We start from the raw sequence: 16,672 nt of genomic DNA, 5'->3' as shown, positions 1-16,672 counted from the left end.
AAACTCAGGAAGTGCAAGTGCAGAAGAACCACAGGTCAGCAGCACCCAGGTCCAGCGGGTGGGATCCAAGGCGAGTGGCTGATCGGCTCTCAGCTTGTTTCCCCAGTAAAATGCAGATAATACCAGTAGAATCAGCATTCCCGGGGTTAGCAGGAACGCACGTGTGGGCTGGACGTGGCGGTGACTATCTGCTGAGGTCTTTGGCGTTTGCTTACAAGTCCCAGAGGGCCTCCCTGGACACTCCCAAGTCCTGTAAATCCTCTCCAGTCCGCTGTGCGTGCCCCAGGATGCAAAGAAAGCTGACGAATCCTGCCCGCCCCCGCAAGACCCGGAGACGCCACGTCCGGGCAGAGACCAGGTGGGCCTCCCGCTCACTGACCCCTCTTGGGTCGTGGGGTCGCGCTGCGACACCTGGATGCCCGCACCCTGTCCAGGGCTCGCCCCACGTGGACGGGCGCCAGGCCCTCGGCACACTAACCCGGCGCTGCCTTGGATCCCCACCACGTCCACCCTGAGGTCCTGGCCCCGCCCAGTCGGAGGTCCTGGCCCCGCCCACCCGGCGGTCCTGGCCCCGCCCGACCGGAAGTCTTGGCCCGGCCGCGGGAGGTCCGGCCCCGCCCTGCCGGAAGTCTCGGTCCCGTCCAGCTGGAAGTCCCCGTTCCTCTCGGCCTGAGGTCCTGGCCACGCCCAGCTGGAGGCCTGGCCCCGCCCTGCCGGAAGTCCCCGCCCCGCCCTGCCGGAAGTCCCGGCCGCACCCGGCCGGAGGCGGGAAGAGGCGGGGCAGCGCCGCCCGCGGCGGGAAGGGCCGCTGACGGGGTGGGGTCGCTCGCCTCTCCCCGCCCGGCCTCTCCCCGCCCGGCTCGCGGTCGCGCTCCCGCCTCGGGGTGGCCGCGGGGCCGCGGGCTCGGGCTCCGGCCGCCATGGGCAACAAGCAGACCATCTTCACCGAGGAGCAGCTGGACAACTACCAGGTGAGCCGGCGTTCCGCGCCGCGCCCCCCCCCCCCCGCCTCCCGCTGAGGCGTGACCTGGGGCGGGACTTCCAGCCTCAGTTTCCCCAGCCTTGCGTTGAGGGCGGGCGCGCCGCCGGGGCCGAGCCGGCCCTCCCCAGGCAGCTCTGCCGCTCCCGCCGTGCGCGTCCTCGGCGGGCCCTGACCGTGGGCTGGAGCGAGGGCCCGCAGCGCCGGAGACGTGGTCTGTGCGGAGCAGAAACACCGGGGTCCCGCCTGGCTCAGTCGGGCGCGTCCGCTCCTGAATGCAGGCTTAGGTTGGTGTGTTGTCTGTCGGGGTCTTTCCCTCTGGCCCCAGCATGGAGATGCTTGGAGCAAGGAGGCAGGCCAGGTGCTGGTTCCCCGGGCCCCTCCGCAGCTACACCCTCCCACCTCCCTGTCCCCCGCCAGACCCTGCTGGACCACCCCGTCCAGAGCCAGGAGACCGGCTGGAGCGAGATCCACAGCCCGCTGCCCACAGTTTCAGGACGGGGTGCAGGTTGAAGACCCCCTGATGGGTTGGGGGTTCCTGGTGCAGGATGAAGCCCCACAGCCTGACCCGCGGGCTCCTGCAGCCTCCCACACCCCCCCTGACCTGTGCCCTGCAGCCACCCTGGACTGTCCACAGCTCCCTTGAGGCACCAGGCTCTCTCCTCCCTCCCTTGGTGGGTGCTCTGCCTCGGTGGAGGCCCTACTGGATGCCCCCACCCGACTCCCCTGGGCAGGGGCGCAGGTGGAGTGTGTGCTGTGGGGAGATGAGCACCGCCTGCTGCCTTCGCCAGTTTTTATTTTGGTAATGGGCTTGACATGTGAGTCCTGTGATGTGGACAGAGGTGAAGAAAGGCCCCTTTGCCTCAGAAACCCTGGCTGTCAACAGTTGTCAGCTCCACATGAGGCCCTGGGAAGGCGCCAGAGCCATACTCATGGGCACCTGCTGTGTACCAGGCCCCAGAATGGATGCCCTCACAGCGGGTGGTTATCACCTGTGCTACAGAAGAGTAGACGGAGGCTGAGGAGCCCGTCCCTTCAGGTTAGTTTGGGGGCAGGGCCTGTGTGAGCTGGGTGTCCTGGAGTCCTGCCAGCCAGCCTTCCCAGAGGCCAGCCTTCCCAGCCTGCTCTAGGGGAGGGCCTTAGTGGGCTGCGGAGTGCCAGGAGGGAAGGGGGGCTTTTGCTCTGCAAGGTTCAGAGATGGCGCAGGCTTGGAGGTGGGCACAGCCAAGTTCATAGACCATGCTCACAAGTGAAGAGTGGCCCTGTGGGGGTGAGAGCCTGGGTTTCCACTCAGACCAGCCTGGCATTGGGTTACGGGTTACCCTTCGGAGCCAGGTCCAGTGTTGGGTTGTGATCCTCCTCCAGGGCCAGACAGGCTGGAAAAATGAGAGCTGAAGAGACCTGAGAGCCCCAGCCCCCCTCCCTCTGTCCACTGGCCCCTCGCCAGCCAGTGCCCCAGTTACTGCCACCAACCCCCCTCCCCATCCCCAGGGAACCTGAGAGCCCCAGCACCCCTCCCTCTGCTGTCCAGCCAGCCAGCCCCACGCCAGACAGGGCCCCAGTTATAGACACCCCACCCCCATGCAGGTGCCAGTGACTCTTAAGTGCAGGCTTCTCTCCAGACTCCTCTGCCTTCCTGATCAATCGATCCATCCCCCAAACCCTTCAAACTACAAAACAGGGCCCGGACTTCCCCAGAACCCACCACTCCTGCTTTGGCCCTGCTCTCTGCTCTGTTCTCAGGCAGCCCAGGTGCTCAGTTAAGAGCAAGTCCTGTAACTCACCTGTGGACTCCCCTCCTCTCTCCACCTAAGGATCCAAAACAAGACAGAAATTTGAATGATTACAGACCTTTTTTTTTGCCAACACCACCAAGCTACTCAGAACCCTGAGAACGTTTTAAGGTTCCTGCCATGTTGATCCCCTGTAAGCTACCTCCTTGTGATGAGTCAACAGAGGACAAAGCAAAACGTCAGTTGATGAGCAGGTTCATGGCAGCTTTGTTGGTAATGTTGAAAACCTAGAGGCACGGGCAGCCCAGGTGGCTTAGCAGTTTAGCACCGCCTTCAGCCCAGGGTGTGATCCTGGATACCTGGGATTGAGTCCCATGTCGGGCTCCCTGCCTGGAGCCTTCTTCTCCCTCTGCCTGTGTCTCTGCCTCTCTCTCCTCTCTGTGTTTCTCATGAATTAAAAAAAAAGAAAGAAAGAAAGAAAGGAAAAAAAAAAACCTAGAGGCAGCTGTTGCATGTGTTCAGAGAGGAGAGAGGTTAGGATAGGCAGGGCCAATGTCTTCACTGACACCTTCAGTCAGTGAGAGGCTCCACATATGTGGAGGCCTGATTCCTCATACCACCTGCCATATTGAGCACCCACAAGGTGCCAGATCCCGAGTAACAGCAGATGCAGTCAGCATACAGTGGTCATGGGTGGGCTCTGTTCCCAATGGACTGTGGTCAAGAATCACAAAGGTCTGAGTTGCAGTCAATCCTGGGCTGCATGTGCAGCTGAGAGCCAGCTAACCACTTCACTGAACCTCAATTTTCTCACCTACAGAATGGGGACAGAATGGGGAGATAACACCAGTCCCCCTCCCCCCACCATGGCTAATGATGAGGATTGAACAAAATTGGGTAATCAGAGCCCCTGTGGACCAGGCCTGTGATGGTCATGGCCTGGTGGGGGTGTGGTTCTCAGCCTGGGCTGTATAGTGCAGTCACCAGAAGAGCTCTGAAAACTGATGTCTGGCTCTACCTCAGGGATTCTGCTTTAATTGACCTGGTCCGTGCTGAAAGAGGGCACAGGAGCTCCCCAGGTGATTCTGCTCTAGAGCTGAGGCCCTCACTTTAGCAGGCATCGGCATCACTGGGAATGTAGGATCTTTTATTTATTTTTTATTTTTTTAAAGATTTATTTATTTATTCATGATAGACAGAGAGAGGCAGAGACACAGGCAGAGGGAGAAGCAGGCTCCATGCCGGGAGCCGGACGTGGGACTCGATCCCGGGACTCCAGGATTGTGCCCTGGGCCAAAGGCAGGCGCCAAACCACTGAGTCACCCGAGGATCTTTTAAAGATGCAGATTCCTGCCCCCTCTCCCCCGAGTTGGTGATTCAGTAGGTTTGGAGTGGGCCCTGAGAATCGGGTCCTGCCGATCCAGGAAGCACACCTTGAAGACCATTGACATAGTTAGGTATAAGTGGTTTTGATAAGGGACCAGGGTCCTGTGAGAAGCTTTTTCATCTTTTGCTTGTGGGGCCCTTGGTTTGGGACCCAGACTCTTCCTTCCCAGGGCAAAGGAGAGAGGACAGGCCAGGGGGACAGAGCAGAAGTCAGGCCTCTCCCTGTTCTGGTTATGCTGACACCCCTGCCAGGCTGGTGGGGAAAGCCCTGGCCCTTCTCACTATCTCCTTCAGGCCACAAAACCAGCCTGGGGGCTGAGGGAGGTCTGCCCCTGGGGCCTGCTCCAGGTATCTAGGTCTTTAGGTAATCAGTCCACACAGTTTATGCTGGTCTGAGTCTTAAGCCTGCAGGGTATCCATGCTTGGTGGGGAGGGAGCAGAGGAGCTATGGCCTCACCCTCCAGATGGGTGGGCAGCATAAGGGCTCTTAGTCTACCTTTTGGGTAGTAGCATGTGGCCCAGAAGGTCACACTGACTATGTGGAGCCTACCAGCGCCCCCTCAGCTCTACCGTAGGCACCCAGTGAGTCCCTGGATGTTTGCCCAGTCACTTGCCCAGTCCAAGCTGCTCCAGTGCCTAGTGGCTTTAGGTCTCATCCTGGGCAGGCCTGGCTGGCTGCAAGGCTGGACTGCAGCCGTGAGCCCCTCGTTGGAGCCAGCTCTAGTCAGCACGCTGCCCCAGGAGGCTCTGGGCTCAACAGAGCCTAAGTGCTGCGTTCCTTCATGGGGCAACAGCTGGCAAAGGTAGAGGGGCCAGGGAGTAGGGATAGGCACAAATTCCTTTTGCTGCTGGGATCTTTTCACCTCCATACTTACCATCGTGGCCTGGAATAGTGGCCATCATCACCAGGCACGCCATCCAGACAAAGGCAGGACACCAGAAATGAGTCCGTGAGCGGGCAACCTTAGGATCTGAGAGCTGCCCGAGGGTCCTTGGAAGCCTCTGCCCTTGCGTCTGTCCAGATGCCAGCAGTTCCTCCCTGCCCACCTGCCTCCTTGATCCTACTTTCCCACACTCTTTCCCACACTCCTAGCCTCCACTGTCTCCCATGTGACCTCATCTATTCCTGCAGCTTCAGATGCCAGATAGATGCTGTAGCTTGTCCAGCCTGTGTACCTGGAATCCTCTGTCTCTGCACATGAGCTGCTGCCCACAGCCACGCACAGTGCCACGGGGCTATAGTGTGGATGGCGCACCCCTGTGGCCCTTACACCTGACTTGTCTCGCAGCCTCTCTCTCTGCTGTCCCACAGGGCAGTCCGCAAATCAGTGGCTTCCACCTCTGACCATTCTATTTGCCTGTGAATGAGCTCCCTCAAGGAGCTTCACAGTCCCCCACCCCATGCACATGGTTCCTGGGCCAGGTCAAGAGCTTCAGGAGGCCGCTTCCAGGGCCCTTTGGGCCGGGGACTGGGTAGGGCAGGGGTTGGGGCAGGCCAGGGAGGGGCAATAGTGAGTCTTTTGCCCCAGGGCCTTCCTGTGAGATCCTGAGGGGAAGAGGAGCCTGGGACTTGCAAGGGACTGTGTGTGTGTGTTTTCCCTTTGCAGGACTGCACCTTCTTCAATAAGAAGGATATCCTCAAGTAAGTGGCTTCTCGGTCATCCTTCGGAGCTGGGGCGGGGGCTGGGGACCTCGCAGGTCTGGCTGTGCTGGCTAGAGGTGTGGACGACCATCAGCCAGGCGGCCGTGAACTCGAGAGCTCCCCACCCGCCTGAGCCCACATCCTTCGGCCAGGAATCGAGCATCTCTGAACTGTGCGCCAGGCTCCAGGCTCCGTGGTGGGTGGTTTCAGGCACCTTTTCATTTTATCCTCACTGTAACCATGTAACAGGAGAATCCTTTTATCCCCACTTTGCGGATGAGGCTAGCAACTGGTCAGTCACTTAGCCAGGACCCAAAGATCTGGCCTATGGCTCCAACTCTGATGTCTTCCTGCTCCTGGGAGGTCCAGAAGTCCAGGCCCTGGCCTGTATGCCCATAGCACCCGTGAGCTGCCCATGGGCTCTTCCTTTTCCAGGGCAACCCCATTCTTTGGCTTTGATGGGAGAGATGAGGAGGGGCTGGCAACTTAGGGCCCCAGGATCAGATAGCACGACCCACAGAATGCCAGGAAACCTGGCCCCAGGAGCCTTGCAGGCCCTGGGCCTGAGTTACCAGGTGGCATTAAAAACTGGCAAGGTCACAGGACTACTTACTTTCCCTGGAGGTCTCAGGGCAGGCTGGGGTAGAGCCAGTAACAGCTTCCCAAGCAAGCTGTGCTGTGTCACTGTCCTGACCACTGTGCTCAGATGGCAGTGTCCCTTGGCCTTTCTCTGCCCAGGCTGCTCTTCAATCTGTTGTCTGGGTAGATAGGGACACCCACTTTCACCACCGTGGAGAGGCAGGGTGAGGGGACAGGCCCCAAACTGTGGCTGCCTCCCACAGCCCTGGCCTGCCCAACTCTGAACCCTTTAGCACCCCAGCCTCTGTAGCTCAGCCCAGAGCCCGAAGTAGACCTGGATTTCAAATGGGGAGAAAGCACCCCTCCTAGCAGCTGGATGTCCCCCTAATTCCCTGCTGCATACTCTGGTTCATTTGGGGCTCTGCCACAGTGTTAATGCTCACTGGGGACCCAAGGGGCCAGGCCTGGTGCTGCCTCTGCAGAGTGGTGGTGTTGAGAGGAAGATGGTTGTAGCAGCTGCTGGGGAGGACCGTGGAGATAGCAGTGTTCCCTGGAGCTGTCTCCTGCCCCGGCCCCTGTGGCTGGGAGGCCCTGGGCACAACACAGGCTACCTGGGGTTATGGGGCCTCTCCGTGCACCCTCAGGAAGGGTGGTGAGACCAGGCAGTGCGTGGGATAATTGTCTCTGGAGGAACCACGATAGCTCTGTTACCAGTTTGGTGCTTTCACTTTTGTCCAGCTTTCTCTCTAGGCCCCAGCAAGGGCCAGGAGGACTTAACCAGGAACTGACCACCCCTGCTGAGTGAGCCCCCTCCACTGTTCACATCTCAAGTCCAGGCAGGGCAAGGAGAGGGCCAGCAGCAGAGCCAGGCCCCAGACGCAGGGCCTTCCTCCCCCTCATCCCCAGCCCACCATTGCTGGTGAGCTGCACCCTGAGCATTCACCAGATGGCGGGATGAAACCTGAGTAGCAGGTTCCTTGCAGCCCTGGGTCATTGATAACTATCGAACTATCGGACAGGCCTCTTCGGCCACCCTGCCCCCGCCTCCGTGGATCCACTTGCGGTCAGGGTACAGCTTTTCCACCCCTAACACTGGGCCTCAGTGGGCAATGCCCCCTCATCCCCTCTGATTTACCCCTCTTCCTTCCTGTGGGTATGCTTGACTCCCCTCTGCCCACAGGGAGCCTGTGCTCCCCAGTGAGTCCTTGCCCCTCAGGGCACCCAGTGGTGCTTGCCTGGGTGTTAATTTCTATCATGCTTTAGTTTTCCCACCATTTTCAGAATTTGTGTTGTTTGTTTTAATTACTTATAATTTTTTTTACGTCCTATGTGATACATGATGACTCCAGAAAAATTCTAAAATAAAGCCAATCAAGAGAAGACAAAGTGTTACCCCTAATCCTGCTCCTCACAGAGAATAACCATTAACTCTTCTGTGTATTGAACCTTGTGGTATGTATCAGTCCAGTATTTTTCCTTTGAGAGTGTGTATCAAAATTTTGCATCATGTTGTTTTATAATTTACTTAAAATTACTCTTCCTTAGGCAAAATGTAAAAATAGGTAAGAAAAGAAATGACAAGGCCATGTTATCAATTCATTTAGTTGGACACGTAGATTTTCTGCACATCACCATTATAGTTAGCGCTGCAGTGAATGGCCTCATGGCACCACGACTATAACTCACACCTCAGATTATTTCTTTGAGATAAATTTCCAACAGGTTTCTGGATTAAAAGGTATAGGCACTTTTTAAGTCTTTTGATTTTTACTGCTGATCCGCCATCCCAGCCCTGTGCCCATGCCGCCAGCCACCTCCAAACCCCCCGGCACACTGGCTGTCTGTATCTTTGTCTCCTGCCCCCCAGTCATTCACTTTCCCAAGGTCCTCTCACTCGGCAGGGCAGAGATGTGTCGTACATAAGTGGAGCCCCGTCGGGGAGTTGCTGTAAGAGGGGTCTCTGGTTCCTTCCCCAGTCCAGGGGTTGGTTGCCTTGGGCAGATCCAGATTCTTCATCCAGGGCTTTCATTTGTAGGTTTGGGCAACTATAAAACCTATATTTTAGTTAAACTTAGTTATTGTTAACGTGCACGCTTGGCCTAAATGTGGACCACCAGTCTGTGACTTCCAGAAGAATCCAAGTGTCTGTGATTTCAAGTGCTGTTTGCTATGGACTGTCTTCCCTCACACTGGACATCCCTGGGCTGTGGGGTGACCTGCTGTTCTTCAAACTGTTTTCACATCCCAGAGGCGGATACTCCCCAGACATCCTTCCTTCAGGGCCATCCCCACCCTCCTGCATTTATTCTGCCCCACAGACCTGTGAATCATGTCACATGTTCTCATAAGTTCTCAAATCATTCCATTGCAGATTGTGGTTAAGATTGTATTCATTTGGGCAGCCCGGGTGGCTCAGCGGTTTAGTGCTGCCTGCAGCCCAGGGCATGATCCCAGAGACCTGGGATCGAGGCCCACATCGGGCTCCCTGGATGGAGCCTGCTTCTCCCTCTACCTGTGTCTCTGCCTCTGTGTGTGTGTGTCTCATGAATAAATAAAATCTTTTAAAAAAAAAGATTGTATTCATTTTGCAGGACAATGAAGAAATGGTTGTCACGATTATAAGATTCTGCCTAAATATGTTATATCTTCTACACACTTTGTATTTATCTTATACTTTGTTTTTCTGGGGGATTTTGGTGTGTTTTTTTCCTATTGTGAATTAGGTTTTTTATATATATCTTATTTTTGGTTTTTAAAGAATTTATTTATTCATGAGACACACAAAGAGGGAAGCAGAGACGTAGGCAGAGGAAGAAGCAGGCTCCCTTGCAGGGAGTCCGATGCGGGACTCCATCCCAAGACCCCAGGATCATGACCAGAGCCAAAGGCAGATGCTAAACTGCTGAGCCACCCAGGCGTCCCTGTATCTTTTTTTATTTTTATTTTTGCAAGATTCTATTTATTTATTCATGAGAGAGAGAGAGAGAGGCAGAGACACAGACAGAGGGAGAAGCAGGCTCCATGCAGGGAGCCTGTGGGACTTGATCCCGGGCCTCCAGGATCATGCCCTGGGCTGAAAGCGGCGCTAATCTGCTGAGCCACCCAGGGATCCCCTCTTATTTTTGAATATGCTGATGTGGGTACAGAGAAAACTTTTGTGTAGAAGGGCTGCTGAGCCCTTTCTCATTCAGATGGTTTTTAAATTGATTATTTTTGGTTTTGGCAAATACTTTGCCTTCTCCTTTCCAATATTTACACATACTGCCTGCCCCTCACTGATCACATTGACCAGGGCTCTAACGATAGTGACAATGGGCGCCCTGTTCTCCTGGGCACATCTCTGGCAATTCACAGTTTAAGTATGGTATTGACAATGTAGAGTATCCTTTTCTTTCTGTTTCATGGAGGATTTTAAGATTTTTTTATTGATAAAAGTTAATACTTTAAAAATACTTGTTTGTATAAATAAATACTCTAAAAATTCCAGCAGTTCAGCCGTGGGTGAGGTAGTAAGTGGCAGCCAGCCCCTTCCCCTCACTCCTATCTGCTCTGACCTTGTGGGGGCCATCGCTGTAAATATGGGGTGAATACTATTGGGGTTTTTTCTGTGTTCATATAACCATGCAGTCACAAATGCAGCTACTGAGTTAATTTAAAAAATTTTAACCTATTCATATGATTTGTAGTCACAGATTTTCAAACTCTGGTCCGTCCTTGCACTCCTGGCAGGAGTCCTCTGCGGCCCGAATGCTTGAATCTTATAGCACTGTTGGACTTGATGTGCAAGTACTGTCCAGGGTGTGTGTATCACGTGTGTGATGCCGTCGGCCCGCTGTGTACACTGCCCGTTGGGTTCAACTGGCAGGGTGCTCGTTCACTCTCTAAAATAGCTGGGGAGGCATCTACTGGTTTGCCCTGTGCTCTGAAACGGCCCACGTAGCACGGAGGCTGGGTGCAAAGGGTAGGGAGGCCTGCCCCTGGGCCTGACAGCGGACTCCCAAGAGTTTCCCAGAAGTCAGGGCTTGCGCAGGGAGGAGGGGTAGCAAGGATGTGGTTCCCTGTTTGCACTTTCTTTCACAGTGATTCGGCCTTCCAAATTCTCGTTGAGTGCCTCCCCCCCAAAAAAGAAATTGCAGAGTCACTTAGTTCTAGAGTAAGGGCCGAAGTTGGCCTTCCCACTCCAAGGGACACCTTGACCTGCCAGCACTCAGCCCCTCTACCAGGTCCCCCCTTGCGGGGTGCCCTTGACAGGCAGGCAGCTAAGGGCCAGGTGCTTTTAGCAGGGTGTCCTCTGACGCCCACACGTGTGAGGATGGATAGGGGTTCACTCGCCAGTGGGTTGGCCCACCAGCTACTGAGGTGTGGGTAGGGCTCCAGTCTTGATCTGCTGCAGGCACCCCACGTGACTTTGGAGGTGTCAGGTGACCCCCCAGGGACATCCAGCATCACATCCCAGCATGTCAGGGTCAAGGAGCAGGAGCAGGGAACATTATTACAGCTGGCAGTTTAACATATCTGTGGAGTACACGAAAGCAGTTGCATAAATTGTGGTAAGTCCTGTTTCCGTGTTTGGGGATAGTAAAAAAGGACAGATTTTTCCTTAACACCAAAAGCAAAAGCAAAGAAAGCCCTCGTGCCCCTGGGGGAGAGTCCTGCTTGGTCCTGTCACCCAATACCTGCTCACTGGCAGGGGACAGGCTTTGGGTTTTTTCCCTCCAGCTCTGTGTATCTAAGCCATGGAACTTCCTTGTGGTTTCAGGACTTTTGGGAATTTGTGACTGGGGGAGTGGGCTCGTGGCTTTGGGCTCTGCCTTAGGTTCAGCCCTCACCCCACTACTCTGGTGTGCTGGGACAGGCTCCTAACCGTCGAAGCCTTGGTTTCCATACCTGAGAAATGGAGAGACTTACACCCACCTGTTGGGGTGGTTTGGAGATTGAGTAATCCACATGGGGGATTGTTGCAGAGCCCGGCACAGAGGGAGCACTTGCTCAATGGGGCTGATGTTACCTGTGGGAGCCCAGCGAGTGCTGGAGAGGGTTGGGTGGCTGTGTTGCTGGACCTGCTCCGGGGGGACCTTGAAGTGTGTCCTGGCTTTGGGGTGTGTCCAGGGCAGGTGGGGCCACTTCAGTCCCATCCCCAGCAGTCTTGGACCTCACCTTGAGCAGGGTCCCCCCCCCTGGGCCCCTGGCAGCTTGTCCCCTTGTCTGGCAGCATGTCATGAACATGGCTTCATTGGAACTACACTGTATTTGGGGCTAAAGTTGGGGCTGTTCTCTAGGATGTTAGGGGTGTGGATAGGGCAGGAGAGGGCTGAATCATCAGGGAGGGACCTCCACCTTAGCCAGGGTCAGGTGGCCTCACACCCTTGAGGTTCTGTGCAGTGTGCAGGTGGACTTGTGTTCTGAGTGGCGGGCTGCCCAGCGAGGTGAGAGGAGCTAGGGACCTGGCCCGGGGTCCGGGTTGGTTCACGCTAGCCTCCTGTGGATGGGAGTGGGGGCTGCTGGCAGCTTCCAGAGACCCAACCCTCAGAGCCTGGCTTGGGGATGGGCCAGCACTGGGCCTGGGCTTCAGCAGCTTTAGGCCTGGGGCAGAGTGGTGAAGAATCCTTGCTCTGGATCTCCAGACCTTCATTCCAGTTATGGGCCCTGGTCTCTGAAGTTGTTGTGTGTCCTAGACAAATGGCTCTTAACCTCCCTGGGCTGGGGCCATAGTGCATCTGGGTGCAAGTGGGGCAGCCTTGGCCGCTGGGGCTCAGGGGGAGCACCCCCTCCAGCTCTTCCCCTCTGTCTCCCTTGTAGGCTCCATGCACGGTTCTATGAGCTGGCTCCCAACCTCGTCCCGATGGATTACCGGAAGAGCCCCATCGTCCATGTGCCCATGAGCCTCATCATCCAGATGCCGGAGCTCCGGGTACGAGAGAGGCCATTGCTGCTGGGCAGGTGGGCTGGGGGTACAACAGAGGCCCCCAGACCTGGGTTGAGGCCGGATCTACCCTTCGTGGCTGTGTGGGCCCAAAAGGGTCACTGAACTCCTCTGTACCTGTTTCCTCCCCTGTGCTCTAAACAGGAGTTCCATATGTGGGGGCCATAGGGTGCCATGTTCACTGCTGCCCCCTTGTGAGATGGCCAGTTGGCTCCATGTGGCAGGATTTGTGTCTGGTTTTTTTTCCCTTAAGTTTTTATGTATTTACTTAAGAGGGAGAGGTGGAAGCCAACAAGGTACACAGAGCCCTGTAGGGCTCGGCCTGAGATAATGGATCATGGACAAGGCCAAGACCAAGACTCCCACACTCCAACGACTGAGCCCCCAGGCGCCCCCTTGCGTCTGCTTTTTTGGATAATTCTGTGTCCTCTTCTGGCTTTGGCCTCTCACAGCAGGTCATCCACACCCTCCCTTCTCAGCCCAGAATACACACAGACACATGGGGTCAGCAAGTGTGGGTGGTGTGGGCTGAGATTCTGTTTTCCAGCAAGCTCCCAGGCAAGGCCGATCCTGCTGGACCTCAGACCACACATGTATCTGACACAAAAGTTTCATTTTGTGTGTTTTTTGGTGGTCAAGTGCTTTCCGGCAGTAGGGGAGGTTAGCAATGGGGGCAGGACTCTACACTGCTGTGGGACTTTGCCACTAGCCCCTTGCTAGGCCTTGGATGTGTGACTCTGGGGTCACAGCACCATGTGGCATCCTCTCTGGCCTGTGTCCTGGCTGTGACCTCAGTCCCGAGGGACAGTGAGGCCCAAGCTTGCCCCTGGGCAGGTGTCCAGTCTGCCTAGAGAAGCGCCCTGGCTCAGAGGATCACTGCAGGGGCAGGGGCACTGGCAGTAGCCACGCAGGCACAGAGTGGGAGTGGCCAAGCCCAGTTGGGGTGGGGGACTCTAAAGAAGAGCCCCGAGAGACCGGGGATCAGAGGGAGGATCCCTGGGGCTAGAGGCCGTGAGCGGTCTGGTGATTGATGGCCTGGGTTCTGACTGCCCCTTCGAGTCCTGTTGCTTATCCCGGCCCTTTCTCCGAGCCTCAGGGGCCCCACCTCTGCCTCCGGTGACCCTGTCCCCTGCCTGTGCCCTGGGCCGCCTCTTCTCTTCCACCCCTGTGCACCCCTCTGAGCAGTGGTGGGGGGTGCCCCTGCTTGACATGAGGCAGTGCCTGCTGTGAGTGCACCTCAGCCTGGCTTTGCACCCCCACCTGTCATACTTTATCCAGCCCCTCGCACAGCAGCCCAGCAGGCCCATTTGTCATCCCCACTTTGCAGATGGGCATGTGGGGGCTCAGAGGGGTTAGGTCACTTGTCCAAGGCCACACACATCATTGCTGTCTTTCTTGAGTCTGCTCAGTCCCCATGTACCCATGTGATGCTGGTTGTTTCCTGCAGGAGAACCCCTTCAAGGAAAGGATCGTAGAGGCTTTTTCTGAGGATGGCGAGGGGAACCTTACCTTCAATGACTTTGTGGACATGTTCTCCGTGCTGTGTGAGTCAGCACCCCGAGAGCTCAAGGCAAACTATGCCTTCAAGATCTACGGTATGGGCCTAGAAGACTGCATACCTGCGGGTAGCAGCATGTAGGGGTGCAGGGGCCTGGGAGCAAGGGGGGCCACGTGGACATCACAGGTAGGGACAGCTGTGCCCAGTGGACGGAACAGTAGGGAGGTGCCGGGTTTCATGAGGAGGTCACAGGACAGGCTGTGAGGAGCCAGCTAGGGAACGTGGACCAGGTGCTGGGGCTCCAGGGCGCCACAGGATTGCAGGTGGGCAGTTCTGGATTCTGAGGTCTGAGCCAGAGGTAGGGGGCTGGGGAGGGGCCTCTGCCAGGCACCAGGCTCCCAGCGCCACAGTCATGCTGACCACCAGAGGGCACTGGGCTCCAGAGGATGGACCTTCATGGACTGCCTACCCTCCTGAGGTGGAGTTCCAGGGAGGGCTGGGTCCCTGCTAGCAGAGGAGCCCCGACAGACCTGTCCCGGCACCTGTGGCCACCCTGTGGCTCCGGAGCCTCTCATGCTTTCTCCTCTCGTAGCCACTGTGCCCACATCAGAGGCCTGGTCTGGGTGCACGCAGCACTGCCGTATGTGTGCACATCAGTGGGTCCACCCTCCACATCTCACATGGGGCATCACTCACAGGGCAGGCTGTCATCGGCCAGTGAGCAATGGGAGTACAGCTGGGTGGGGAGGGGGCAGGATGGCGGCACCGAGGCTCACTGCTGCCCCAGCTGCGGGACAGCAGGAAAGGCACCCGGGACACAGGGCTTGGTGTTGGGGCCTGACTTCCAGCAAAGGTCACGCCCTCCCTGGGCCTTGGCTTCACCGCAGCAAGGGGGCACAGGAGTCCAGCCAGCCAGCACATCCCCACAGAGCTTCCCAGGAGCCCCCAGGGGGGTGGCGGTGACTCTTACCCGTGCCGACCCCAGAGGCACTCACGGGCCAATGTGGAGGTACCTGTCAAGGGGCTGGGCTCTGGGCCCTGGTCCTGACCAGGGATGTCCCTTCAGGTCACATGCCCCTTGCAGGACCTGTTTCTTCATCTGTGTATGGTAGGGACTCTCCCTGGACCTACCACTCAGCTTGTGTAGGCGGGGCCATGAGGCAGAGCGTGTGACATGCCCGCTAGTGGGCACGGTCTTCATCACTGCCCTTCTCGTCAGGGTGTGGCTAGTGGCAGAGGCCCAGGAGCGGGGAGCCCTAAGGCTTAGAAAGCCCCCCGGGGGTGCCAATGGGAATTTGTTGGATAGACAAGTGGGAGGGGCACTCTGGGTAGAGGAGGGGCCCAAGATCCAGAAGCTGAGCTGAAGATGAGGGGAGGGTGTAGTCACTGCTGCAAGCCACTGTTGCAAGCCGTGCGGCCATGCTTTGGGCAGTGGTGGTGCCTTCTGCCAAGTGTGCCCAGGGGCCAGCCTGGGCGTCCCTCCAAGGGGCTTCTGAGTCTTCTGACCACGACCAGCCTGCTGGGGGGCCTTCAGGAGGCCCTGTGGTGCAGTGTAAAGAACGTGGTTGGGCAAGGGTGCTTAGTGGCAACAGGCCCAGGCAGTATCCTGCCTCCCCCTCCAAGCAGCTCTCTGAGCTTGATTTAGTCGCTGGCCTTCCTGGGCCTTGCTTCCCTCTGTTCCTGAGGGCACACGGGGCGTACTGCAGGTGTGTCAGGAGGCCTGGTGGCCCAAGCCTCAGACTTGGACTTGCAAGCGTCTCAGGCTAGGTTCATACCTGCAGCCATGGCGGAGGTGTCATGGGGTCATGAGCGTTGGCCTGTGGGTTGTGGTAGTCAGCCGGGGCCTGGGCACACGGGGTGGCATGTTGGGGGCCCGGCCTGAGCACCCCTACCTACCTGCCCGCAGACTTCAACACAGACAACTTCATCTGTAAGGAGGACTTGGAGCGCACGCTGGCGCGGCTCACTAAGTCGGAGCTAGATGAGGACGAGGTGGTGCTTGTGTGTGACAAGGTCATTGAGGAGGCAGACCTGGATGGGGACGGCAAGCTGGGCTTCGCTGACTTTGAGGACATGATCGCCAAGGCCCCTGACTTCCTCAGGTGCGGCCCCTGGGGACGACTGCCCCCCCCCCCCGCCTTGGAGTTAGTCAGCCGTGTCCTCCTAAGGGACCGGTCGACACTGGGGTGGGGTTCAGTGAGCTTTCTGCTGAGGGCCCTTCCTCTCTTTCCAGCACCTTCCACATCCGGATCTGAGGACACCACCAGGGCATGAGGGCCCCAAAGCCGACCGCCTGGCTCTGTTGTCTACACAAGTGTGACCTCCATGCTGCCCAGAAAGAGGCTGCAGCCTCTGGGGTTGTACCCACCAACATTTCCTTGGCCCTTTGAGCAAAAAATCCTTAACCAGGGAAGGGGGATGTGGGGAGCAGGGCCCCTCCCAGGCCCTCCATCTGTGCCCCTGAGCCCCCAGACCCCGGTCCTCTCCCTGTCAGGAAGGGCCCCACTGGGAGGAAAGGCAGAGACATTATGGGGCAGGGGACACAGATGTGTCCCGAGTGCTGGGCAGGCATCCCGGGTTGCCCAGGGCAAAGTGAAAAGAGAAAGAGGACAAGATTTTATGAGCTATGCAGTCTTCCAAAACCCACAGCTGGGCTGCACCCCAACCCCCCCAATGTGAAGCTGGGAGGATGGTGGGCCCAGGGCTCTGCTCTGTCCCTGTCCCTGGCTCTGAGCCCTGGGCACCCCACCCCCTGCTCTCCTGAGATGTGGAGTTTTCACTGGTGCATCCTACCCACACATATGTGAATTCCCAGTAGTAAAGCACTTTGATGTCCCCGTGGTCTGCCTGCTGACACTAGGATACACTCAAAGGTCCCTTTCTCCTTGAAATCCCACCACTAGTTAGTCCCCTCGGGGTCAAGCATCACCGT

The 16,672-nt window shown here is 57.2% G+C and overlaps 1 protein-coding gene across 4 annotated transcripts; it reads left to right on the top strand.

Annotated features, from left to right (window-relative positions):
• Positions 1-626: 626 nt before the first annotated feature.
• On the top strand, positions 627-16,575 carry CIB2 (calcium and integrin binding family member 2). Of its 4 annotated transcripts, none has more exons than XM_025999984.2 (6): positions 627-971; positions 5,706-5,740; positions 12,119-12,230; positions 13,690-13,837; positions 15,647-15,842; positions 15,974-16,575. In XM_025999984.2, exons 1-6 carry the CDS (start codon positions 921-923, stop codon positions 15,993-15,995), a joined length of 564 nt encoding a protein of 187 aa, XP_025855769.1. In that variant the 5' UTR covers positions 627-920; the 3' UTR covers positions 15,996-16,575. The 4 variants fall into 4 exon arrangements, with proteins under 4 accessions (XP_025855769.1, XP_025855778.1, XP_025855787.1 ...); XM_025999993.2 differs by having other exon boundaries at positions 754-971; positions 5,706-5,936; XM_026000002.2 differs by lacking the exon at positions 5,706-5,740 and having other exon boundaries at positions 790-971.
• Positions 16,576-16,672: the final 97 nt, after the last annotated feature.

The sequence above is a fragment of the Vulpes vulpes genome, chromosome 14 (assembly GCF_048418805.1).
Source record: "Vulpes vulpes isolate BD-2025 chromosome 14, VulVul3, whole genome shotgun sequence".
Classification (NCBI taxonomy): Eukaryota; Metazoa; Chordata; class Mammalia; order Carnivora; family Canidae; genus Vulpes; species Vulpes vulpes.
Note: the sequence above shows the minus strand (reverse complement) of the source record. Positions and strands in the feature narration are given on the sequence as shown.